Below are 27,870 nucleotides of genomic sequence, written 5' to 3'. Positions count from 1 at the left end.
CCTCCACACTAGTTTTCTGTATGAATTTACAAGTATATATTTAAAAATAAGAATCTATTTGAAAGTCAGTGAGTGGAAAAGGAGGCAAATCAGAACTCTTAGGTTGTTTCATCTTTAAATTAACTAATTTCATTTCAAATATGGATTTTCTTTTCTGGGAGAAAAAAGCCTTATACGACACAATTGGTTATCTTTTCAAAGATTTAACAACTCATCTTTTAACAAAGTTATGATATTCATACCTGCTGAGGTTTCTCTGAATTTGTCACTGGTCTTCTTTTTCCTCCATTTCCAAGGCTTAAAGATTTTACCAATGGTGGAGAGTTTCCCCTTTCTCTTGAAGGGAGGTGTTTGGGAGCCTGCTGTTGGGCCATCTGAGTTTGCTATGGAAGCTTTGTCGAGTCCATCGACTGTATAAAGAAAAATAAAGTCAGAGAAAAGCTGTAATAAAAAGTTGAAACAACATCATGTGTTTCTTCCTGTACTTTAATAGCAAGCATGGCCACTTTAATTGAAATCTCACATAAAGTTTATTTTGCCCCACTTCCCAGGGGCAGAACTCCCCTGATATCAGTCAGTAAATCAATCAATCAGAAATTACAGTCCCCTCAGATAATCATTTTGGAGAAATAGAAGAGAAGCAAGAGACTTACATACTAGCTAGGGCCAAATAAAGGCCTGCAAAACACAGCTGATTTCATCTGTAGCAACTACATCGATGTTTTGTGAAGGAACAGAATATTCTAAGTAGTAAAAGCCTAGTTTGCGAGCATAATTCATTCCAGAAAGAAACATGCTTGTAATCCAAAGCACTTGTATATCAAAGCGAATTTCAAGAACCATTGGCTCAGTTGGGATCCTGTGACATCCAGTGTCACATTCTACTCGTATTGCGAGACATCGCTCGTTTTTCAAGTTAAAATTTATTAGAAATGTTTCCTTGTCTTGCAGAACATTCGCAGAGCAAGTTACTCGCAATCCAAGGTTTTATTCTATTCCTGAAATTGGATGTTCCTCCAGAGGCTAGTATGGCAGTCTCAGTAATGAATATTACAGTTATGGTGTAGTTAAAACCATAGTTTCTCCTTCACAAAATAAAACTTAGTGCCAAGAAGGTAAATTCTATTTAAAAAAATTTTTTTTAACTTTATTCATTTTTGAGAGAGAGAGAGAGACAGAGCATGAGCAGAGGAGGGGCAGAAAGAGAGAGGGAGACACAGAATCCAAAGCAGGCTCCAGGCTCCCAGCTGTCAGCACAGAGTCCAATGCGGGGCTCAAACTCACAAACTGTGAGATTATGATCTGAACTGAAGTCAGACACTTAACTGACTGAGCCACCCAGGTGCCCCTAAATTCTAATTTTTATGGTGCTAAAATTATCTTTTGCTCCTATTGCATTAAAAAAAAAAAGTTTTCAGCTTCAAATAAACTGGTAATTTTCACTAACAATAAGAAATGTATGGAAAGGTGGGTATTGTGTGTGGTAGAATGTATCTTTAGTGACTTAATCATTTTATTAATCAGAAAAAAGGCCCAAAACCCTAAGTTGCCTTGCAGGAAGTTCAAAACAGAAGGAAGACAATGATGGCTTATGTTATTCCAACCATTAAATTTTAATGACAAAAAACTGGAAGCAGCCCAGAATGGATAAATTATGGTACTGTTCATGCAATGAAATAACACTCAGCAGTAATAATAATGATAAAAACCCACTGATGCATTCATACAAAAAGACGAATTTGTCCCAAAAACATTGTGCTGAGAAAAATGCCAAACACAACAGAATACATACTGTGTGGTTCCATTTATACGAAGTTCTAAAGGAGCCAAAATGAATTTATGACAATAAAAAAAAAAAAAAAAGGCACAGAGCCTGCCTGAGATTCTCTCTCTCCTTCTCTCTCTCCACTCCTTCACTCTCTATGTCTCTCAAAATAAACTTAAAGTTTTTTTGTTTTTTTTTTTTTTAAATCACTTGACATACCAGAACAAGAAAAATCTTAAACTGAATGACAAAAGGCAATCAACATACACCAGCCCCTAAATCCTTATGGGCTTCTTCCAAAAATGGAATGATAAACTCCATTCTTCCCTCCTGCAATATCTATCCTAATTTCAGGTAGAAATGCAAATCCTGCAGTGACTGACTCTTTCATATGTTTCCTGACCCTACTTTACCCTGCTCATACTGGCCAAAGTGCAATAGGCAGGAAGAAATATGAAACAGACTGATTTTGAAGCTAAGCCAGAGTGAAAATGTAAAATCCTTCTTTACTTCACTTCCTCAAAGAAGGGGTAAGCCGAGGGAGGAACTGAATGTATGGTGTTTCTTCTTTTTTTGCGATTTTATGCTGAAGGGCTTAGTTTTGAACAATTTAAATGCTGCAAAACATACAAGGGCTGACTATCACAGATACAGGAATGAGAGTCTAAATCTCAAATCTGTCTCTGTGGCCAGAGACACACATCCACTTCCCATTTTCTCTCCAGCCACATATCCAGTTCCCTGACACTCCGTAAAAATTCTGCTTTTGATCCAAACCCTTGAAGAATAATCTACTTTTTCTCCTGGAAACAAAAATAAACAAAACAAAAATTACATAGTTCTCTAGGTGACAGATGGAGAGACCGAGTGAGTGAAGAATTAAAGCCTTAATGTTAAATTCATAGCTGCATAAGAAATTAACTGCTGTTATCTTTCTTTATTATGCATTTACAGTTCCAGTCTTTACCTCTACTCTGGAAAGGGCCTGGGCCAGTGCCAACGACCAGAGCAGTGCACACATACGCACATCTTTTTTTCTGACTGAATAAATTCACCTGTAATTTTGTAATTGTTGGGTTAGTAGAGCAAACCATATTTGCAATCAGGAACCATATGTCGGCACAGTTGGCCACACCGCCGTTGTACTTCTCTTAAATCATGAATGTGTAGGGGATTTTCACTGCTTTTGAGTAGTATGCACATAACATAAACTCTCCTCTCCTCCCAACACCCAGAATACTGCCGGTTCCATTGAATTTTGCATTTCCATGTAGATGAGAACACATTGCTAGGCAAATCCCAGATGAAAGTCTAAATTTCCTGACTGTTTTAAAGGCTAATCTGGATCAACTTTCATGATAAGAAGAGTATCCTGTTCTTCACCAGAAGTTTCTTTTTCACACTTGAGATCAACATTTTAAAATATTTCAAAATATTTTAGATCGTTAAATATTTTAATATTGTGAAATACAGGCATTAGCTGTTCTAACATAGACATTTTAAATGGCACAGCTAAGTCTATTTTCCTACCGAATGAGCTCACACCTAATAGGACTTCTCCACATTACCAATTGTTGAGAATTCAGAGAATACGGGCAGGTTTTATTTTTCATTTAAACAGAAATTTATCAAATAGGCAGTTAACAGTAATGTACCAATGCTCTGTTCCATGGTTGTAACAAATTTATTCAACTCACACATGAGATGAACAACAGAAGAAATTAAGTAGGGGGGTATGTGAGAACTCTCTCTCTCTGCACTATCTTTACAACTTTTCAACAAATTTAAAACTATTTTAAAGTTGTATTCATTCATTCATTCATTCATTCATTCATTCATTCATTCATTCACAGAGCATGCTTACAGCGGAGGGGCAGAGAGAGGAGGCAGAGAATCCCAAGCAGGCTCCCACTGTCAATGCAAAGCCCAACATGGGGCTCAAACCCATGAACCACGAAATCATGACCTGAGCCGAAATCAAGAGTCAATGCCCAACTGACTGCGTCACCCAGGTGCCCCTAAAACTATTTTAAAATAAAGCATTCATTTTTTTTAACTTAAAAAAAGACAGTGCATGTGTGCGTGCACGCATGCAAGTAACAGAGGGGCAAAGACAGAGAGGAGACAGAATTGAAACAGCCACTAGGCTCTGATCTGTAAGCCTAGAGCTCGACATGGGGCTCAAACTCACGAGCCATGAGATCATGACTTGAGCCGAAGTTAGATGCTTAACCGACTGAGCTACCCAGGCACCCCTATTTTTAACTTTTTGAGGAATTTCCATACTGTCTCCCAGAGTGGCTGCACCAGTTTGCATTCCCACCGGCAGTGTAAGAGGGTTCCCCTTTCTCTGCATCCTTGCCAACATCTGTTGTTTCTTGAGTTGTTAATTTTAGCCATTCTGACAGGTGTGAGATGGTATCTCATTGTGGTTTTGATTTGTATTTCCCTGATGATAAGTGATGTTGAGCATCTTTTCATGTGTCTGTTAGCCACGTGGATGTCTTCTTTGGAAAAGTGTCTATTTGTGTTTTCTGCCCATTTCTTCATTGGATTATTTGCTTTTTGGGTGTTGAGTCTGATAAGTTCTTTATAGATTTTGGATACTGACCCTTTATCAGATATGTCATTTGCAAGTATCTTCTCCCATTCCGTGGGTTGCCTTTTCACTTTGTTGATTGTTTCCTTCACTGTGCAGAAGGTTTTTATTTTGATGAAGTCCCAGTAGTTCATTTTTGCTTTTGTTTCTCTTGCTCTGGAGACGTGTTGCGTAAGACGTGTCTATGGCCAAGGTCAAAGAGGATGCCGCTTGTGTTCTCCTCCAGGATTTTGGTGGTTTCTTGTCTCACATTTAGGTCTTTCATCCATTTTGAATTTACTTTTGTGTATGGTCTAAGAAAGTGGTCCAATTTCATTCTTTTACATGTAGCCATCTAGTTTTCCCGACACCGTTTGTTGAAGAGACTTGTCTTTTTTCCTGCTTTGTTGAAGATTAGTTGACCATATAGTTGTGAGTCCATTTCTGGGTTTTTTATTCTGTTCCACTGATCTGTGTGTCTGTTTTTGTGCCATAAAGCATTCATTTTTATAAATGTGGCGTTAGCTAGCATGGAGGTACATGAGGATGAGGATTTAAGAGCTGCTTAAGGGTGAGGATATCAGCTGTAGGGAGACCTTAGAAGGTACTGCCTTTTACTAACAGTAAAAATTTCTGCACAAAGGAATTTTGGAAGTTACTATGCTTTAGGATTGCCCATCTTTCTCTTTAAAATCTCTTTTTATCAATATTTTCAATTCCTAGTATTTTATCACTAAGAGGTATTTACAGGTCATTAAATTGCTATTTCAGCACTTTTTTAGCACACAATGGACCCAAATAAGGTAATTGATACTCAATATCTTTCAAAAGGGTAGATAATGGGACTTGAAAAATGGTGTCAGGAAGTATCCACTCCCACTTACTGCGAGGCCATACAGAGAGAGGAGATCCAAACATACCCCCAATACTCTCTCTCTCTCTCTCTCTCTCTCTCTCTCACACACACACACACACACACACACACACACACCATGCTGGGATTAGAATCATGTACTGCTAACATAGAATGACAAATCTGGGAATAAAAAGTTCTTTGTTCTTTATTTTTAAATCATTAAAGCTGAACTGTTTTCAATAATAGAATTTTATTTGGGAATCAAAGTAGATTTAAAGAACTGAAACTTATTTCATGACAACCGAGGATGTATTTCTTATCCATTTTTTCCCCTGCACTCCTGGGGATGGGACAAGAGCGAACGGCACAACTCAGGAACAGAAATCCCATGGCTCATGCCGGTGTGAAAGGGCTGATGAACAGGTACCCCGCAAGAACCAACCACTGACACGCCATGAGTTTCATCCCCTCCGCAAGCAAGAATTAGTAAGCACTAACTGATAATCAGTAATATTCACTGAGCATTTACTGCGTGCCAGGCACTGTGCTGAGCACTTCACCTGCACCTGCTCATGCTAATTCTCACAAGAGCTCTGAGACAGAGATTATTATTAGTCCCATTCTGGAGATGAGAAAGGTGAGATTCCCAGAGACTAAATATCTAGCTCAGTATTTGGCAGTGTGTGTGTGTATGATAATGAGTAAGTGTCTTCCTCACGTGACACACTTGTGTGGGTGGCGGAGCTTGGATTTTAGGCAGAGACAGCCCGCTTCACCACGGCATGGCAAGGCCTGCTTTAACTCGGGGCTATAGAACCCACCATGTAAGGTCCTGGGAGATCACAGTGAGACAGGATTTTCACCCTTATGGAGCCTGCAGGATGGTTGGGGAAGCAGGTGTGATCAGTGCTCAGCGATACCAGCAGGTGGGGAGGCAGTGTAACAAGGAAGCAGAGCCCAAATGTGGGAGCCCAGAGGGGAGCAGTAAACGCTGACTGAGGTGACAGGGGACTGTTTCACAGGGAGTAAGAAATTTGACCGGGGACCAAAAAAGATCAGTAGACATTTTGGTGGAAATCAAGGAGGGAACGGCCTGAAAGTTGACCAAATCAAGGATGGCTGACCTTTTAAAGTAAAGCCAAGAAAAACGTTCTCATTGCCATTCTGCTCTGCTCAGAATAGACCCATGATATGTCTTTATGGGAAAAAAACGAAAGCAAACTTATAAGGTCATGTCTGAACATGTGAAATGGTTAAACGTGAACATTTTTACAAAGGAACTAGAGAATTAGTGAACTTTCTGTATATCAATGTATATACCATTACTTAAAATCATAAAATAATGCAATTTTAGAGTTAGAAAAGATCTTGACTGGTGTGGGGAAAAAATTGCTTTTCATCGGCTGACAGCTTAAAAAAAAAAATCAACATTAAGGTAGTAATCATGGCTAAAAATAGTTTTTAAATTATTTAGCCATCATCTTTTAAAACCCATTTAGAGCAAAAAGAATAGAATGTAAACAAGAAATTATATTTAAAGAAAAAGAATAGAATGTGAAAAATGCTGCTATCAATAGAGGAAAAAGAAGGAATATTAATCCCCCTGGAGGAAGACTGCTCTCATAACTTGACCCTGTATTTGCCAATTTTCAGAAGCTATAATGTTATGTCAAGGGACCTGGAGTAAGATTAGTCATTCAAATTAATACTATGGAGCTCTTTCAAAATAATTTTTAGGTACACATACAGGCAGGAAAAGAATTTGTATAAGCAGTCACCATCCAGATCAAAGTCTAGAATCATTTCCAGACCCGAAAACCTTTCTTGTGCTTCTTGCCAGTCAATACCCATCCTCTCCCATCCCCCAAATAACCCCTGTTTTAACCCCTATTACCACCGATTGGTGTTATCTATTCTTGAACTTCAACTTAGTGGAATTATGCAGCATTACTCTTTCGTGTCTGTCCTTTTTCACTGAACTTTGTCTGTGACATTCATCTAAATACATGAGCTATCCAAAGCAAAGCTACCTAGCCACAAAATGGAAATGTGCTATCTTAGCAAGACCCAAGACGACAGAGCCCTTGACAACGACGAGCTTTATGCAAAGCTCTTCTATGTATAAAGGATATCATTACTAATTTCTTTATGTGGAAAACGCAAATAGCACCTCCTTTCCTTTACCAGATCTGCGGGAAAGCTAATCTATCTTTTTGAGATGGACCTGAAACCGCTAAATTGGAAGATCCCCTATGCAAGATTAAAGGTGGAGAAGCAGTGTATTTTCTGGAAATAATGACAGCTTTGTGTTTATTTTTACTCTGCATATTAGGGTATGCAGCAGTTCTGAGCTATGCAATCCACAGAAACACTTGAGTACAACAGTGGTCGTTCTGGGAACTACAGCTGTGTTTAACACAGGAGTTCTACGTTATCTTATGTATATTAAAAACCTATGTGTGAAAAAACTGAGACCTAGGAAGACTATGTGGCTTTCCAAATCATTAACTAATGGCAAAGACATAATCTAGGTCATGTGATTCCTGACCCAGGCCTTTGTCCCCACTCCGTGATCCTGTCCTCCTTGGAATATGACTGGGGAGCTGGAAGCACCTCCTGGTAGCTCTAAAAGAGCATTAAGACTCTTTTTGCAGAACAAAAAGCAAAGACAGTGCAGAATTAGAAAAGACAATAAATTTCAGTTAACGTTCTGGGTTTCAATGATCCAACTGCAATGGTTAACTAACTGTAAGTGAAGAAGAGGGTTGGGTCCCAAGCCCTGTGACCTTCGGCAGGCACCCCAGTATTTCATTGCTGAAATCAGGAGACTAAGTTACATGATCTCTAGGCTCCTTTCCAACTTGAAAAATGCTATGATTCTCATACTGATTTGTGCTGAACGTATCGATCTTTCAGGCCACATTAAGACCAGTTCTAAGTGCTTTATGAATATTGCCTCATTAACTGTCAACGCAACCCTGTGAAGCGGGTGCTATTAGCATTCCCCCTTTATAAATAAGGAAGGTAAAGCCCAGAGAGAACCAAGTAATGTGTCCAAGGTCACAAAGCTGGTATTTGGGCTTTAAAGGAAATAGTTTGCCTCCAAGAGTATCCTTTGTACAAAATGGAACAGAGGGACATAGGTGGGAATGGAGAGCTAGTTTAAGAGAAGGCAAGACATAAACCCTAACGAACAATAACTCAGTTCTACCTCTGGCTGCTTCCCTGGACTATTCCAAAGGATGACGGCACGTACTGTTTTGTCTCTTAAACAATCCCAATGTCTTCCCGGGTAAGTTCATGCTGGTTGCAGACAGTGTGCTCTTCAATGATACTAACTATGGTCTTCTGATTGCCCGTAATCCTTATTTATCATAGTATTAGTTTTAGGAATTTGATATCATCAGTTTTTTAACTTGTTTTTCTAATGGAGGCAGCCATTATTTTTAAACCCCCACGGGGAAAAGCTACTAAAGACTTCCATCTGTCTGCAAGCACTGACAAAGAATTTCAGAGCTTAAACTTGTGGCCGATAGGCCTGAAGAATGAGTATGTTTGTGCAGCTGTATGACATCCTCATGCTCTGACATGCACAACATCCCCTAGACTTGCTACAGGATATTTAACAGATTAAATAATATCACTTGTATTGGGGCCCTGAAGAAACGTGATTGAGTAGAACAAGAATCACTTTGCAAATGGAAAATCACTTTTATTGTAAAATAAATGCATTTCAAGTTTCAAATACCACTGGTATCACAATAAGCAAAGAGTACTATGAACAGATTTGATGGCTCTACTTGGGAACAGCAAGAATTCTGCTGCAGAAGTGAAAAATAAGAAAAAAGGAAGCAATCAACATTCTACCTTCCTTCCCCTACCCTAATCATCTCCTATAACTCCCGAGTCTGAGTGGGGAGCAGGTCATGGCGTGTGGAGATTATACTCTGTTTGTTAAAATGAAGAAAAGGTTGACACAGCTCCAGCGGGCAAACCACCAACCAAGAGAATTTCACTTCCTCTATGTTAAAGATAATGACCACTCGGTTTGCTGAGCATAGGCATAAGGATGAAACTTAAGGGGGGGCGCCTGGGTGGCTCAGTTGGTTGAGCGTCCGACTTCGGCTCAGGTCCTGATCTCACAGTTTGTGGGTTCCAGCCCCGCATCAGGCTCTGTGCTAATCGCTTGCTCAGAGCCTGGAGCCTACTTCAGATTCTGTGTCTCCTTCTCTCTCTGCCCCTCCCCCACTCACGCTTTGTCTCACTCTGTTTCTCAAAAACAAATAAATGTAAAAAAAAAATTTTTTTTTTAAAAAGGATGAAACTTGGGGTGCCTGGGTGGCTCAGTCGGTTAGGCGTCCGACTTCAGCTCAGGTCATGATCTCATGAGTTCGGGCCCCGCATCGGGCTCTGTGCTGAACGCTCAGAGCCTGGAGCCTGTTTCGGATTCTGTGTCTCCCTCTCTCTCTGACCCTCCCCCATTCATGCTCTGTCTCTCTCTGTCTCAAAAATAAATAAACGTTAAAAAAATTTTTTTTTAAAGGATGAAATTTAAGGGGAGAAATTGGCAGACCTTACGTATAAGGTATAAAACCAAATCAAATGAAATTGCTTAATTATTAAGTAAGCGGCTAAATCCTGCCTGAGCAAAATTATGAAAAATTTCCCATTGTGAATGAATGTAACAGAAGTATTAATAAAATAACCCATTAAATTTGGGCCAATATCTTTAGGTTAAAAAGCTGGTGAAGAAATAAGAGCCTTGAAAATCTACATATAATGTGATAACTCTGTCTATAGTCCAACAGTCTCCTAACAGTCACACCAAGTCACCAAGGCTGGTATCTGTGAAGAGAAAGGTGGCCACATGCAGAATTCTGGACTATCTACCCAAGGCAGAAATGAAACCTACAGGCTTATACGGTGTCAGGCAGCCTTGCTGGGAGGAGAATTTACGTCATAAAGAATCCCCAGGGCTCCCAGATTTATATCCTTGTAGTTCAGTTAAGAGGTGACTGCAACAACCAGGCATCTGAACTTGGAGAGCAGTGAAAATGAATTAGAAATGATAAATGGATCCAAGGGACATTGAGGAAAAAGAAGTGAGGAGACAGGGGAACTATCTGGAGAAGTCACGAAGAATTCTACAGCTTGAACCTCTCTGAGGTGTGGTGGAATGTCAAGAGGCGACTTGGAGAAAGACCTATGGCTTGTGTTCAGGCACCATGAACTTCAGGTGTTGGCAGGACATTCAAGGGAAGATGGCCAGCAGGCCAGAAATACATTATTGGCACACGAGCGGGAAGTCGATGTTGAAGTTATCTGGGGGAGTCTTCCAAACAAAAGCGGCAGTTGAGGGCCAGAGGTAAACTCTTAGAGAATGATTACATTTAGAAGGCAGTAGGCTGTACGTAATGAAGAACCTTGGACTTCTCTTATACTGAGAAAAAGTTTAGTTTACTTGTTTTAAAATCACCAAGTGTGGAGGATACTCTGGCATGTTTATGGACTGAAGGGAAAGAGCCTAAAGGGAGAGAGTGTGGAAATCTAAGAGCGCACTGACTAGCCACGTGGGGATGGGCTTCTCCTTCATCCAGGATAAGGAGACTCCAGGTGGAGAAGGAGAGCCTGACCCTCATTTGATGAATGTGAGGAAGTGAGCTAGGAGTCAGGATGTGACAGTACCAGAGACGTGAAGAGGAACTCCACAGGATAGCACGCACTTCAAGCGAGAATACACGCACTACTGGAAGCCAGGCAGGCAGGAATGGCAGTCGGGAGTGGATCAAATGTCAATGGTGAGGGGTGAGGGAGAGCAGAACCTCCATCACAGAGTTACCACGGAAGTGTTGCCAAGGAGAGGTGGGTTTCAGACAAAAAAAAAAAAAAAAAGGAGGAAGGAGAGGTCTACAAAAAGATGAGGATGTCAAAAACTCTGTGCATTGTGGAATATAGTCATCCATTCACAATTAATGTATTTAGCAACTATTACAGACAAGGTAGTGCACTGAGACTAGAATGGTGAGCAAAATGGATTGCAACTCTGCCCTCAGGAGGCCTACAGTCTATGAGATGGGCTGACATTATTCAAGTAACCATTATTCCAAAACAGAAACATGGCACACAGTGAGAGCACAGGGGATGTAAGTGGCTAGAGGGGCCCAGACTGTGGCAGGTGAGCATTAGTTCTTGGGACAGGCATGGCATGAAATACTCTCTACATTCTGTGTTAAAATTCAAGGCAAGGCCTTTTGAGGGTTATGGAGATTTAGTCTAGTTTCATAACGTTGCTTAAAAGGTAGAAATACCCTGTCCAAATTAGGCAGGAAACCATTTAAAAGTCACTGAAAAGCGACGGATTAACATTCCTTAGTTTGTACACCTAATTCTCTAGAGACAGAGAAAGACAGGAAGGGATTGGGGGCAGGGGGGAGGGGAGAGAATTCCATTAGCTGTTTTTTTAAAAAATAATTTTATAGTAATGATGCCTTTAGGGCTGATTTTAATTTTTTCTCCCATACAGTCACTAAGGATCTCCCACTTACAAGATGTTCTATTTTGGTTTCTTTCTTTAAAACGCCATGTGTGGCAAGCAAGCATTCTCGAGAACGAGTTGTTCTGGCGGGATGTGGGTACAACGCCGCAAGGAAAGCCTCTGAATCCAGTGAGGGCCCCATCAAGCCAACCTGCTTATTCCAAAATTCTTCTCTGATATAATTTTTATTAAGATTTGCAATGCTGGCCTGAAGGAATGTTCGATGTGTACTAGAATGATGGAAAAAAAAAAGCCCATGACCGAACTTCAGAAGTAGCTAGTTGCAATTCATCAACTTTTCCAGAAGCCATAAAAATAACTTTTAATTGTTGTTGTTCTTAAGCGAGTAGGGGAAAAAAAAAAAAAAAGATGGTCTCTTCAGGGAGCAAGTATATGAAGAAAAAGGAATAGTGCTCCCTACTAGATCATGAGTCCCATGAGGACAGACACCAAAAGAGTTTTATTCCTGGTGGGACCCCCACCCTGTACCCAAGGCCACAGAAGGTACTTACTAAATATTTACGAAATGAATAACTAAGTCATAGACAAATGTTTGTTAATAATGTACAAGGCCTGGCCTAACTAGGCTATGATTTATTTTAGCAGGTCTTTAGATTTTTCACACAGAGGAAATTGTTTCCAACAGGGCCTTCCTGCAGAGCTCCAAATATTTTGAAAGATAACATAACAAATACTAAAGTTTGAAATTGAGAAAATATCAAAGCCAGCAGGAAGGATGATTAACACTCATAAGAATGGTACAGACATTGTTGACAAATTTTTCAGGTGAACAAAGCCTTACTTGCTGCTTACTGTGTAATTTTAAAATGACAATCCATCAAAGACAAACAACTGGAAAAAAAACAGTTGGAATGATTTATACGTGAAATAATCTTTGAAGAATTTTGTATTTTTAGATAGCAGCGAGTGGCGAAAATTAATGTTTTCACGAGCTACCCCTCCACACACCCCACACTGACATTTCCTTCTTCCTTCTCTCTAAACACGTTAGGCAATTCAGATGTTTCCTCAGTCTTCACTTTCTTTCTCCTAACTGGAAGAGTCAGAAAGCCAATTTAGTTTCATGGTAAAGAAACTGGAAAGGCACCTTGTCCCACTATACTGACACTAAGTCCAAACTGCATTTGTTTTTTCCATTGTTTTTGGGCATTCCATGTGAGAATTTAAATCTCTTAGAAAACATGAAACCACACAGAAAACTCTAAAGCCGTATTTTTAACCTGAGATCAAATTCTGTCAAAATATAACATTATGAAGGTTTAGCCCTGTATTGATACTTCAGATGTTTGCCTCACTAACTACATCACAAACTGATAGATCTACAAGGCCCTTCACACAGCAGCCCAGCGTTGTGGTGGCAGAGACCTGACCACACAATGTAATGTGCTCAATGACTAGGAATCATTTTTTAAGACTGGCAAGCAGCAGCAGCAAGGTTTTGTTCCATTCTAAACAGAAAATACCACCTCTCCTATCTCACCTTTCAACCTCACCTTTCAAGGAGAATCAAATGTCTCCTGTTATACCAGTATCTTAAGGGGAGCAAACACAAATGGGGAAATGAGTGGCTCTTACCGTGCTCTGTATTAAAGCTCCCAGAGAAGCACAAAAATGTTTTCTTTTGTCTTACTCTTTAGCTTATTTGGCACCCTGGTGACATCTAGTATATGCTAAAAGAGAGGAAGGAAGGAAGGAAGGAAGGAAGGAAGGAAGGAAGGAAGGGAAGAAGGGAGGGAGGGAGGGGGAAGGGAGGGAGGGAGGGAGGAAGGAAGAGAAAGAAAGAAAGAAAGAAAGAAAGAAAGAAAGAAAGAAAGAAAGGAAGGAAGGAAGAGACAAAGAAAATCATTTTAAGTATAAACATAGACCTGTAAGTACCATTGAGAGAAAACATGGGCCTTGGGCTCAGAAAGACTTGAATTTAATAATCTGTTCTTCCATTTCCTAGCTGGTAATCTTGGGCAAGGTCATTCAACCTTGTTCATAGTCTCTTCCTCAACCATAGAAGGGGATAATACAATTTACCATTTGGGTTGTTGCTAGGGTTAACAGAAAAAATACCCGCAAAGGGTCATACTGAGTCACCAATATTCAAGAAAGGTGAATGTCTTCCACTACTTTTTTTCCTCCTCCTACACAATCAAGTGGAAAGGGGACTCTTAAAAGGTTTTGAGGAGAATAAATCATAGAAAGTGGGTTATTTACAATTTGGAGCAACTGGGAGAGTGAAATGTCTTTGAAAGCTATTTTCCAGGTCTTCCAGAGGGCACCAGAAAAACAAAAACACCCTGTACAAAATGGACTCCTGCACAGAGCCACCTGTGTTCTCCACTGGTCTCAGGACAATTGCTGAGAGCTGCAGAGAACCAGCATGCACCCAAGGGAAACTGCCATCAGCCCACAGCAGAAGTGCCCTGAGGGGAGTCACAAAGCAAGAAGGCTGACATCACCTACAAGACTGGGAGAGAATCACTAGAACTGGATTTGGCTCTATTTCCCACCAGCTGGGAAGTTGCACAGTTTATTTTTATGCTTGTACCTGCAAAAAATAAAAAAGTAAAGTAAAAAACTAAAAACAAAAGAACCTATTTTATTCAAAAGACCTGTTGTTTACTTGGTGAATCCTTACTGAACCATGTTGAAAATTCACTTAGTGAACTGTCTACACCTAGTTGAGCTACACGTTGTTGTTGCCTTTACTTTTTTTTTTTTTTTTTTTTTAAGTCTGTGCTGTTTAAGAAGTGTTGCTATAGTGGCCAAACACAGGAAGTTGCGTTTTACTCCTGTTTCCAAATATGCCTAATGTCAAAATCTGAGGAGAAAAAAAAAGTTCCGTTTCATGACTCTGTTAACCTCAGATTCTTTAGTGTTAAGGCCACCTTTAAATTCAACATAGTTCCTAAGTCCTGAAGGACTCATATTTACTGAGAATCATCATCTACTGGTCTGGCTAAGAAATCACAATCAAGGGGACCTCTGTTTATTCTGCACCATCCCCTTTTTGCGATCTAACAGGAACCTTATGCTCTTTCTTTTTGCCCCTGGGACGAGATACCCAGCAATGAAAACAATGTAGGAATGGCACTACCAACACCATAAGTCATTATTCCTTAAATCCTTATTAGTTATTTCCATTGTGTATAGTAAGCCTTCATCTTTAGACCTTAGGATACTGAGCTTTGAATCTGAAATGCCAAGCTTGAATCCCATTGAAATGTTCTCACTTGGAAGAACACCATTACTCTGTGACTTGCAAACGTTGTTAGAATGAGTGTTTGGCCTATTCTGATCTGCTAACTATGTTAAAAAACCAAAGTGACAGCATCACAACCAATGGGTGTGGAGTTTAACTGAAAATTCCTGCACATCCCAACTCCTACTCCGTCACCATTTAGATTCAGATCAGGGCCCAAAAGATTATTGGATCTGGCATGCAGCTTCTTAGGAATGCCTCGTATCTCAGCCATCTCAAGGTCTAACTTACTTTTAGGAAACTCCTGCTCCAAAAGAGGCCAAAAAATTAAACACAGTAATCTCTTAGGTGACTGGAGAGTTTTAAACCCTTTTAAGGGAGAATCTAGGTTTGTAGGATTCTGACGCACCCATCTTACTGGTGTGTTTACAGGGCTCGAGGGACCTGTTCCAAGTAAATTAAAGAATTTGGGACCTCAAGGAAGTGGGTGTGTTTTTGAAGCACTATCTTCATGTCTTGTGACAAGACGAATAAGTCCACCCAGTCTGTCCATCCCAGTGAAGACTTTCCTGTGAAATTTAGCAAGAGATAGGAAGCCATTATTGAAAGCTGGCTAGGTGCTTTGCAAAGTGTATGGGACATAATATAAATGTGTTTAGTCACATGTGAATCATCCTTGAATTACCAACCTGATTCAATGGGGCTGCTGCATTTTCTGGCAAGAATATTCTTGCTCTGGCTTTACTTTGACAGGTGTTTTAACACTATCTTTCTTTAGCATCCCTATTCATTTTATTTCTTATTTTAGCAGCTTTTTGTGAAGAAACATGTCACTCTGCGGGATATCAAACACATCTAAGATAATAAAAGCATACAGAGTAAGAAAAAAAAATCAAACACAGAAAAGAGGAATATATATATGTAGTGACATTTGGGAATAAAGCATTTCTCTAAATAGTGTGCCTCACATTCAGGGATCTCAAAGAAGATTATAAAAAACTAGTCAGGTGGTACTTATCTAGTTGCTGACCACACTGGATTAGCATCTTCATAAGCATTTTTTTTTCTTAGCATTACTCAATCAATTTGGTGCTCCACTCACAAGGTAATTATTTCTTATACAAGTACGGCAGAAACACAGTGTTCACATAGACTATTTTCTAATTTTACCACTTATTCTCTTTATATTCCATGCCTTATCTCCTAAGTGGCACTGCCTAGTGGCATTGATTGGCTCTCGTTGCCAAAAAACACCTTCGATGCATCCTCTTACTCAGGCCATGTCTAACCGAATATGTAGCATCGTTGACGAGCAGGAAAGAAGCTATAGTCTGTTAAGAAGTGCAATTGAAGAAACCAGAAAAAAAGACAATGGATCCAATGTGTTTATGGGCCACTGTGAATGGATCTCAGTTTGTAAACTTGTTTGAAGGATAATTGCAATGGCTGAATTTTGTCCCCCAAAATTCAAATATTGAAGTCTTCGTTCCAAGTACCTCAGAATGTGACTGTATTTGGATAGAAGGTCTTTAAAAATGAGGTCATATGTGTGGACCCTAATCCAATTACCGGTGTCCTTGTTAGACAGTAAGACTGGATAGATGTGTGGGTTCACAGACCATATGGGGATACTGGGAGAAAGTGGCAAGGAGAGAGACCTTAGAAGAATCCAAACCTTGACCTTGGACTTCTAAGTGCTAAGTGAGTTCTTAGACTCCAGAACTGTGAGAAAATGAAATTCTGTTGTTGAAGCCAACCCAGTCTGTAGTAATTTGTTATGGTAGCCATAGCAAACTAATACAGACTTTTCCTCTTATCTGTTACGGAGTCTATTCGTACACTGAAGGTAGAGTGAAAATGTCACACAGCTTTCAACCCCATCTCTACCCCACCCCGCCTAACAGAGGGGAAAAGAAAAGTTCTTTAAAGGCTTCTGCTAGGATCATTTTATAATGGCCTTATTAATTAAAACACCATCATTTGAAAAATGAGGTGTCCATGTGTTGTGACATTCCATGGTCTGATGACTAAAGGGGACTCGGGTTTTTTTTAAGTGTGCAGTTCTAGATCCTTCTTAAAAATCTCCAGTTTGATTTTATTCTTTTCATGTTTTCTTTAAAAAACTGGCAGCCAAGTACTTTCCAAGCGACAGAACACTAGTTGCGCACATATGTATATAATTCCATTTTAGTAGACTTGAGGAAAATGAAACACTGCTCTGTTAGGCACACAGAACATTCAACATGAGCTCAGTTAACTCGTTCTGGCTTATTCCAAGTTTCCATCCTCAGCTGTCTCCTCCAGCCTGGCAGGTCAGCACAAGTTAACTTCACAGATGTAGAAGAAATTTTGAAAAACACAGAATCCCTTTAAATAGATGGAATCGGCAATTGCGATCCTGAATCATCCTGTCACGTTGCCCTTCTCAGTCCTGTGGGCTACCCAGCTGTGTGGTCAGAAACATTTTTATTCTGGAAGGAAGGTCCAGGGCAATGCTCAGCAGGCCCTCCTCAGAACACCTTGGGCAAACAGTGGCCTTTCCCGGGGGAGGCTCAGAAACCCTTCAGAAAAAGCCTGTAAGAGACCCCAATTAAGACTGGAATTTACTTCACACTGGGCAATGTACTGCAAAATAGGCACATCGTTGAAAGGAAAAAGACCCCTGAAATAAAAACAGGCAAAAATAAAGAGTCAAACGTTTCCAAAAGTAACATATGAAAAGAATTTCTAAATAAATGATTGCTTCCTTTTGAAGTTTTCAGGATTTGCTGCCCACATTTCTAAAAGAGAAAAGGTCTCGGCCTCCTTTTTAGAAAATATATTTGACTAAAATCTTTCTTACAGTCCGTCCCACGCATTATTAAACACCTGTTCTAATCCAGCCCCTGCTCTGTCGCTTTGGTTCCTCCTTAATTAGCACACAGCCACCTCCAATGAAGTTTACAGGTGTCTTCCTAAAAAGGCAACTGACTCAAAATTCTGGGTCCTTTCCTTAAACAGCAATTGTCATTCTACAGATAGCTTCTTTCCCTTTGAATGTAACTGTATTTACCTCAAACCCAACTCGTGTGGGAAATGAATTATTTTGCAGTTTGTAATATTAGCAAAATGTATGTAAGAGCAAAAAAACTTCTGGCAACGCGATTTTGCCAAAATTGTCCTTGACAATGGGAATACTTGCTCAGGAATAGGACATATTAATGACCAAATTCATCAAGGCATTGGGTACAGAACATCAGTGTGTTTGAACTGGACATTTTGTAACCTCTACTTCACGTCAAGAGAAGTCACACATTGTTAATGAAGAGAAAGCCTTCATCTGAAGCCACTTTTTAAGACACTGCTAACCTCCAGAGGATGTTTCTCACATTAAGAGCCTTCTGGAATACTTGCTAAAGATGCAGATTCTGAGACCCCACTCCAAGATGGATTTTGCTATTCTAGAATATGTTGCCCAGAAGAGAGTATTTTTCCCAAGCATACTAAGTGATTCTCACAATCAGGCAAGTCTGTGAAATATCATTATTACCTCAGTAAACATATTTTTAAATTAGTCCATTCAGCTATAAAACGTTAAACTTTCATAAAATATTTTTTTAGACTATAATAACAAGAGCACGTCAAAGTTGAGTTCTCGTGTGACAATTGTTCAAGAAAGTCTTTTGCAATTAATTCAAAACTTTTTGCTGAAGAGAAAAAAATTAATCTACATAAAGAGAAAATGTTAATGGTGATTAATTATAAGTGGCAGTGGATATTTTTACATATTACAGTAAGTTTGCCTCGCTGCCTTACGACCCAGCCAAGCTACTGAGCAAGTAGAAAGACAAAATAAAGATGCCTTCTTATATAGTAGGTCTCAAAAAACCATGCCCCATGAGCTTTTCTCAAGAAGCTACCTGTGTGCTCTGTCTAAATAAGGAAACAGACCCAGAAAAAAACAGACGTTGATCTAGGAATCTAAATGTCCAACACCAGACGTAAGTGGAAAGACTCCCCAGCCTGATGTGAAGAGAGATCCAGGGAAATAGGCAGCAAGCTTAGAGGAAGCCACAGTCCAATTTGGTTACAGTTCTTCAAAATGAACTTGACAGAATAACAAAAGTGTTTGAACATGCCGAGAAGAGATTTACATAACTGGGGGAAGATTTAGGGATGAGTATGCAGGACCCTTAGCAAGCAAACAAAAATACCAGTAAGGAAAGCAAAAGCCATGCAGGAAAGAAAAAGTAATCATGGTTTACCACAGGCTTAGCTATCATCAACTTTTTACACAGTTACACAGAATACTGTTCTAATCAAAAGTACAGTGGAAGAACGCTGGGGAGATGAGAACAGTAGAGAAATGTGTGATGGAGGGGGGTGGGTTGGCAGGGGTCAGAGAAAGGGTGAAAAACGAAGCTGTATCTTCAATTTCCAAACTGTGACTTCAGTGACAATGTGTCAAACGGAACAATCGATAATTAACAAGTAAGCATGCTATTTAGAGACTGGAGGTAAATACTGAAGAATCAATTTAAACAACTGCACGTTTCTTGGACACTACTTAACTTTTCACTCAATGCCTATCACTCTACTAATATCCGAACTGGCCAAAAAGGGCTGTTCATTTATTCAATAGTTGTGTCAAGCATATACCTCAGAATAAGGCAGATTAGGGAACAAGATAAGGTCCCTTAGCTTCTGGAGCCTAGGTTCTAGTGAAGGAGGTACTGAAAAAGAAACATGTAAAGAAGCAGGATAGGGGCACCTGGGTGGCTCAGTTGGCTAAGAATCTGACTCTTGATTTCGGCTCAGGTCATGATCTCATGGTTCCTGAGATCTAGCCCTGCATTGGGCTCCCTGCTGAATAGCTTGGAGCAGCTTGGGATACTCTCTCTCTGCCCCTCTCCACCGCCCCCCCCCCCGCACCCACCATTCTGGCTTGCACGCAGGGCATACTCAAAATAAACAAACTTAAAAAAATATATTTAAAGAAAAAAGCAGGATTATCTGAGAGATAAAAGCAAGGAAGGAGAAAGAACTGTGGCTTGAGGAGCTAGGCAGGCTTCTCTGAAGAGGGCTGGACAAGGAAGGTCTCCATGAAGCTGGCAGCTGAAGGAGTAAGCTCTGGAAAGAGCTAGCCAGAGAGTGTCCCTTTCATCCCAGACAAAGAGGGAGCAGCAACTTCCAAGGTCACAGGTAAGAACAAGCAAGGCTTGTCTGGTGACTGGAAAAGGGAGTAAGACTGTGGCACGAGGGGGTGTGGGGGGAGGGGCAGGGGCCAAGGATCAGAGAGGATCCTGCGGCCTTGTGGGCCAGAGTAAGAAATCTGGATTTCATTCTAAGGGCAATGGGAAGACGCAGGAAGGCAGTGAGTAAGGAAGTGATGTGATTTATGTTTTAAAACATTACTTTGGCTGCTGTGTGGAACATGAATTGCAGAAGGCTGAGAACAGAAGCAGGAGACCAGCTCCAGCTCACTACGGTTGTGCAATGACTGTGGTCAGGGCCTGGATGGTGGCAGTAGAGATAGAAGTGGGTGGACTAGAGAGACATTTGGAAAGGAAAACATACAGGACACGTGGATGGTTCGGTGAGGAGGGGAAGGGAAAACTCAAGGAGGCCTCCTCAACTTCCAGCTAGAATGCATGAGGTGGCTGGAGGTATTATTTGGTGACATGTAGAAAGTTCAGGAGAGAAGGGATTTGGCGGGTAAACTCAAGCCTTCTGTTTAGACCTCTTACCTGTAGGATGCCCATGAAGGACCCAAGCAGACCTGCCCCATAGGCTCTAGCATATCTGAGCCTAGAGTGCAAGGTGAGAGCAGAGTTGCAGATACAGATGTGGTCATCGCCCCGCTCCCATTTCTCCAGCCACCCCCCAGGTCGGGAGTTCACTCCACCTTGCTGGATTATCCTAGCGGACCTCTTGGCCGTGGGGAGGTCTCCCCCAGGAAATCCATACTGTGTGCTCGGCAGGCAGATTCATCCCCCGGGGCAAAGCTGTAATCATTTCTCATTTGATAAAAAACCTTCAGTGCTTCCCACCGCCTGTGTCCTTCTTGCCTTTCAGAGCCAGAATTCTTGTCCCCATTCTGTACTTCCTGGACTCCCTCATTTGTCCCCACAATTCTCCAGGGGTCCCTTTCCTCCCACTTTCCTTTCTGCCCATCTCCACTAAGCACAGACCCTTGTGGGCAGGGGCTATGTATGATTTCCCTTTGAATCTTCCCCCATGGCCCAGCACAGAATCTTCCGTGTAATCACTTCATTTTTTTTTAATTTTTACAAATGTTTATTCATTTTGAGAGAGGGAGAGGGAGGCGGGGAGGAGGGAGGGAGGGAGGGAGGGAGGGAGGGAGGGAGAGAGAGAGAGAGAGACAGAGAGAGAGAGAGAGAATACGAAGCGGGCTCTGTGCTTTCAGCGCTGAGCCCCTATGGGGGGGGGGGGGGGGCGGCTGGAACTCACAAAGAGCAAGATCATGACCTCAGCTGAAATCAAGAGTCAGTCCACGACTGAGTCACCCAGGTGTGCCAGTAACACCTTACAAAATGAGCCAATTTGCAGGAATATATTCACCAAGCACATACCGGCACAGCTTTCCAGGTTATTCCTAAGCAAAACACCACTTAAGTCCCTCCTTTGTCAACCAAAATTCCCTTAGTGTTAATGGCTGAAATGTTATACTTGCCAGAAGGTTTATATGAATAAAAACATCCAGCCCCTTGAAACAAAAATAAATGGAGGCGTAAGCAAATATAAACGATAACAGAGCAAACTTTTAAAAGCAATGTTATTTGCCCATTCCCTTCTGGGGAACAAAAACTGTTGTTTTTGGTTTGGGTTCCCCTGCTCAGATAGCGGTGGGATAGAGAGTGGACCAGAAGTGTTTATTTGCTTAAGACTATTTCTACCTCAAGAACACTTTTACGTAAGTTGAGTCCCCACTAAATATGAATCTTTACTCCCAAGAATACAGACTCCCAAGAATGGGCAGTTAACCCATTACACTGAAGTCCCTCAAGACCAGAAAGGGTGTTGGAACTTCTCCTTTATTCAAGTTAAAGAGGCTTATTTAGAGGATCAACAACCCAGAGTCCTTATCTCCTGCCCTCCTGAATTAAGTAGGCAAAAGGTGAAGTCTGACTCCCCCACTGATTGTTATCCTCTCAGACTTTGGAAGATAAAATATATTTAAGCTAAAAATATTTGGAATATTATTCATTGACCAGACCTGATGAGCTGTGGACCAAAGAGAAGTAAATGAAATTCAAATTTTTGCTCATTTTCTCTCCAAGTGAGGGACATTTGCATTATGATCAAACAGACTAAGAAGAAAATTAACCCCCAAGTGAAGATGGCTATAAGGACCTATATTTTTGTTTTCATCATGGAATTCACAAGAAAAAATAAAGTGGCTGCAAAACAGTCAATGATTTTAAAACTGAGTCTGATTTCATGCCAGCTAGAGAAAAGCCAATACGGTTACAGGGCAACTCATGGCTTTAATTCCAGCGGCGGTCCAAGCAGACCCTGGATATGAAATCCCTGGCCACGATCATGTCCATAGCAGATGAAAGCAGAAGCTACCACACTATTCCTCGTAAATGAATTTCCTCTCTCTCTGTGTAGATTTTTCTTCATGCACATATTTAAAAAATAGAATCATTATTTTAAACCTGCCTTTTTATATTATGTTATTTATTATATAAATCACTTTTCAAAATTATGTTTTACACCATTTTTAAGTAGCTTATTCCATCACATGATTGTTTCCCACATAACTGAAAACATTTCTTGGTGTTCAACTGCTATTTCCAATTTTTGGCTTTCATAAACATTACCCTAGTGAGCAAGTAATTATTTCCTTTACAATATGCTCCTAAAAGTGGAACTGCTGGGTCTGTGTGTATGCACATTTTAAGGTTTTTAATCATCAAGCTGCTCTTCTGATAGGCTGTACCAATTTAATCACAAGACAATCATCTGAGAATCATTCTAATCCTTGCTCAGTGCATACGTGATCGATAGCATCTTTTCTTTTTTTTTTTCATTGAATTGCTAAAACTATTTCATATACCAATTGGTAAATTATGTCTCTTCTCTGGTTAAGTAATGTGGGCAAGGTAACTCTTGTGCTTTAGTTTTCCTCATCTGAAAAATGGGGATATTAATAAAATTGATGTTGTGAGGAGATTAAAAAGTTAATTTTTAATAGTTCCTACAGTGAGTTCAGTTTCTTATTGATTTCTTTTTCTTACTGATTTTTAAGGGCCTTAGTCCATAAAGATATTAATTATTGTTTTCAATATATTTAATGCAAATATTTTGTCAGGTTTATGATTTCCTTTTTCAATTTTCTGATGATGGGGCTCTTAGCTGTGCATACGTTTTATTTTTTTTTTTTAATTTTTTTTTCAACGTTTTTTATTTATTTTTGGGACAGAGAGAGACAGAGCATGAACGGGGGAGGGGCAGAGAGAGAGGGAGACACAGAATCGGAGACAGGCTCCAGGCTCCGAGCCATCAGCCCAGAGCCTGATGCGGGGCTCGAACTCACGGACCGCGAGATCGTGACCTGGCTGAAGTCGGACGCTTAACCGACTGCGCCACCCAGGCGCCCCAGTGTGCATACGTTTTAAAATATCATTAAAGCATTCACTTTAAATCAGAATAAGTTACAGAGATCCAATATTCAAATACAAGAAAAACAGAAAAGGAAAGCGTGACTCTTTAGTTTGTCAAAAAGAAAAGGATTGATAAATTTGACTATGTAAAAACAGGAGTTTTTATATGAAAAAAATAAATTTAAGAGGTAAGAATAACATAGAAAAATATAAGCACAAGGCTAATCTCCTTTAAAAAAAATCTCCACAAAAAGCTGCAAGAAAACATAAAATAAGGCTCTAAACAATTCAGAGAAAAAGAAATACAAATACCCCACTTCACTCATAATCAAAGTGAGATATCCCTTTTTGCATATAGACTGACATGGGTTTTTGCAAATTAATTATGCATAACATTGTGGTCAGGTACAGTTGTGTAGAGTGTTCACTGCACAAGGACATCTAGGCAAGGAAGTATGTTGGGACTCAATTCCTGCTAATGTTCCACTTGTTAAATCATGTGCCTGCAGGGCGGCCTCAACCAGAGGGAGGGACTTCAGTTTCTCACAAAGCACTATACGGTCTAAGAGAAACCCTGATACTCCTGTGGTGTTGGTGAAGAGTTCAAAAATGGAATTCTCATATACTAAGCAGCCTCTTTGAGAGTAATTTGGCAAAGTCTACCAAAATGAAATATACAAATCTTTTGACTCTACAATTCTAGGATTTTATTGGTACACGTAGTTCAAGATGTTCAGATAAAGATGTGCATTTCAGCATTTTTCATCATAGCACATACATAAAAGAACCTCAAAACAATCTAAAAATACAAACCTAAAGTATAAAAACATTAAGTTCTTTTAAAAAGCATGATATACCTACAGATTATAAAATTGCTTGTTTATAAGATTAAAGAGATTCGGTGCCTGAGTGGATCAATCCTTAAGCATTTGAGTTCGGCTCAGGTCATAATCTCACAGTTTGTGAGTTCGAGTCCCACACTGGGTGATCTTAAGCCCCACTTTGGGTGAGCCCTGTTCTCTGTCTCTCTCTCTCTCTCTCTCTCTCTCTCTCTCTCTCTCTCCCTCTGCCCCTCCCCGCACCCACGCGCGTGTGCTTTCTCTCAAAATAATAATAATAATAATAATAATAGATTAAAGAGATTGATATGGAAATATTTTGAAGTTATATTACATGAAAAGCTCAAACTCTAGAGCAGTAAATGTAGTACGTCTTGCTTGTGTTTTGATAAAGATAAATACTTGAATGAAAACTGTCTGAAATGGGGGGAAAAGAGTTGTTCATTCCAGGTTATAATTGGTAAGAGACTGAGGTGGGGGGGGGGGGGGAGTCAAACTCACTTTTAGCCTGAATCACCTTGTAAAGTTTGACCTTTGACCATGTGGCATGTTATTTTCATTAAGGAAATTAAACTCTACCCTTTTTGCTTTCATGATTTCTTCTTACAGAGATCCAGGTTTACACAGAAATGGATAAGTATTCTGGGCAGAAAAAATATAAATCCCTGACCAAAATATGAAAACCTAGAAACACAAATACATATAAATTCCATCATGGCCTAGATGCGATGTGCAAACTTTATTCACTCATTCCTTTGTCTCCCCCAAAATCAAAGAGTGGCTTTCTCTGCCCTTTTAACTCAAGGGCTGAGGGAGAGCCTCAGGGGGTGGGGTGGTGCTGAAGAAACAGCTACTAGATTCAGATACCACCCTTCAGACAACAGAGCCAGAGTAACAACAAAATTCTTGATGTAAAAAACAAACAAACATAACTCTCATTCATATGATCATTGGCTTAAAGCAATTGGGCTGTTCATTGACAATATCGTTGATTCAGTCATACATTCAACAAACATTTATTGTGTCCAATCTAGCATGCCTTATACTTGGCGAGGGGAATACTGAAGTCTCAATGCTTCTAGGGCATGAGGCCAGAGGGTACTAAAACCACCCTATTTGGTGACATATCTGTTTAGCCTGTGCTTAGAAATAATGGATCTAGTCCTCAATGAGATACTAGCAAACCAAATCCTGCAACACATAAAAGGATTATACACCATACCCAAGTAAGCTTTATTCCAGGAATGCAAACTTGGTTTAACATCTGAAAATCAATTAATGCTATATTAATAGAATGAAGGACAGAAAACACACAATCATCTCAAGAGAGCCACACACACACACACACAAAAAGTCTTTGACTCTTGCATGATAAAGATGCTCCCAAACTAGGAATAGAAGGGAACCTTTTGATAAAGGGCATCTATGAAAAGCCCACAACTAACATGACACTAAATGGTAAAAACTGATTGTTTTCCCCCTTAGATCAGGAAGAAGACAAGAATGTTCACCCTTGGGCTCTGTCATGGTGGGTTTGCTATAAAAGACCATCAGCCTTGTGGGACTGGCTATATGTCAGAGTCACATGAGAGGCTAAGAATATTGCAAAGTTTCTCAATGTTCTTCAGCAAATTCCTAAAAATACAGCATATAGAAAGTATACAGAATAGATTACAAATGAGAAGCTGAATATGGTTAAAGCAGAATCAGGTGTTAAGAAATTCAAAGACCAACTTCAGGGTGGCCAACTATAGGAGTGATTCTTCAGGCTGAAAATGAACTAAGTCTGGCAAGAAAAATGATACAGTGGAAATCAAGGTAGCCTTTAGAGGAAGAGCCTCCTGCCAACCAATGGAAATGGCCAATATAATCATTATTAAATGACTAGTGTGATGATAGAAAACCAATGTAATTAAATGTTCTGTTATATTAAAAAAAAAAATAGAATGTCCACTCTTGGCACTTGTATTTAACATGATAGTGTATAATGAGTGAGGGCAATTAGACAAGGAAAAGAAGACAAAAGATCTTCAGATTAGAAAACAAGAAGTAAAATTATCTCTATTTGCACATAAAATCTTATATATAGAAATAATAAGGAATGTACTGAAAAACTATCGGGACCAAAACATGAGTTCCACAAGTTTGTAGGGTATAAGATGAATGTATAAAAATTAATTTTTGTATATTATATGCTAGCAGACAACATTCTCAAAATGAAATAAGAATATAATTTCATTTATAGTGGCATCAAAAGTAATAAATATGCAGGGATAAATTTAACAAAGAAGGAGCAAGACTTCTATGCTGAAAACTACAAAACACCGTGGAAGGAAATTAAGGAAGATTTCTAAATAAGATCTAAACTTCTAAATAAGATCTAAATAAGGTCTAAATAAGATCTAAATAAATGGAAAGATGTTCGTGTTTACAGACTGAAAGACTTCACATTGTTAAGAGAACAATATTATTCAACACAATCCCCATCAAACTCCCAGCTGGCTTTTTTGCAGAAACTGACAAGCTGAATGTGAGATTTATATAAAAATGCAAGGAGATTAGAACAGCAAAAAAATCTTGCAAAAGAAGAACAAAGTTAGAAGACACTTTTCTGTTTCAAAACTTGCTGCAAAGCTATAGTAATCTAGACAGCACGGCTTATTAATAGACATGTAGATCAACAGGATAGAAGTTCAGAAATAAACCTTACATTTACTGTCAGCTGATTTGTGACAAGGTGCCAAGACAATTCAATAGGGAAAGAGTCATCTTTTCAACAAATGGTGCTTGACAACTAGATATCCACATGCAAAAGAATGAAAATTAGAACCCTACAATACACCACACATAAAAATTAACTTAAAACAGATCACAGATCTAGGGGCACCTGGGTGGCTCAGTCTGTTAAGTGCCAGACTTCAGCTCAGGTCATGATCTCACAGTTGGTAAGTTCAAGCCCCGCACTGGGTTCTCTCCTGTTGCAACAGAGTCGGCTTTGGATCCTCTGTCCCCCCCTCTCTCTGCCCCTCCCCTGTTCAAGCGTGTACATTCTCACTCTTTCTCTCTCAAAATAAATAAATAAATAAAAGTTAAAAAAAAAAATGTATCACGGACCTAAATGTAAGAGCTAAAATTATAAAACTCTTAGAAGAAAACTTAGGTGTAAATCTTCTTGACATTGGTTAGGCAATGGTTTCTTAGATAAGACTCCAAAAATACAAAGAGAAGAAAAAAAGGTGAACTGGAAATAATCAAAATTTCAAAATTCTGAATTGCAAACCATATCAAGAAAGTGAAAAGACAACCCACAGAATGGGAGAAAGTATTTGTAAATCACATATCTGGTAATGACTTATCTCCAGTATATAAAGAATTCTTTTATCCCAATAACAGGAAGTCAAGGGGCACCTGGGTGGCTCAGTCAGTTGAGCATCCGACTTTGGCTCAGATCATGGTCTCATGGCTTGTGAGTTTGAG

The 27,870-nt window shown here is 39.8% G+C and overlaps 1 protein-coding gene and 1 pseudogene across 1 annotated transcript in view; one reads left to right on the top strand and one right to left on the bottom strand.

Moving 5' to 3' along the window:
- Window positions 1–27,870, bottom strand: part of PHACTR2 (phosphatase and actin regulator 2) — a 293,165-nt gene that overhangs the window by 104,970 nt on the left and 160,325 nt on the right. Inside the window, exon 4 of the mRNA XM_086708411.1 lies at window positions 243–410. Within this exon, the coding sequence (XP_086564537.1) occupies window positions 243–410 (168 nt within the window). The remainder of the gene's footprint in view (window positions 1–242; window positions 411–27,870) is intronic.
- On the top strand, window positions 25,919–26,263 carry LOC112861975 (NADH dehydrogenase [ubiquinone] 1 alpha subcomplex subunit 5 pseudogene; annotated as a pseudogene).

The sequence above is a fragment of the Puma concolor genome, chromosome B2, assembly GCF_028749965.1.
Source record: "Puma concolor isolate L17-30 chromosome B2, mPumCon1.1.hap2, whole genome shotgun sequence".
In the NCBI taxonomy this organism is placed as follows: Eukaryota; Metazoa; Chordata; class Mammalia; order Carnivora; family Felidae; genus Puma; species Puma concolor.
Note: the sequence above shows the minus strand (reverse complement) of the source record. Positions and strands in the feature narration are given on the sequence as shown.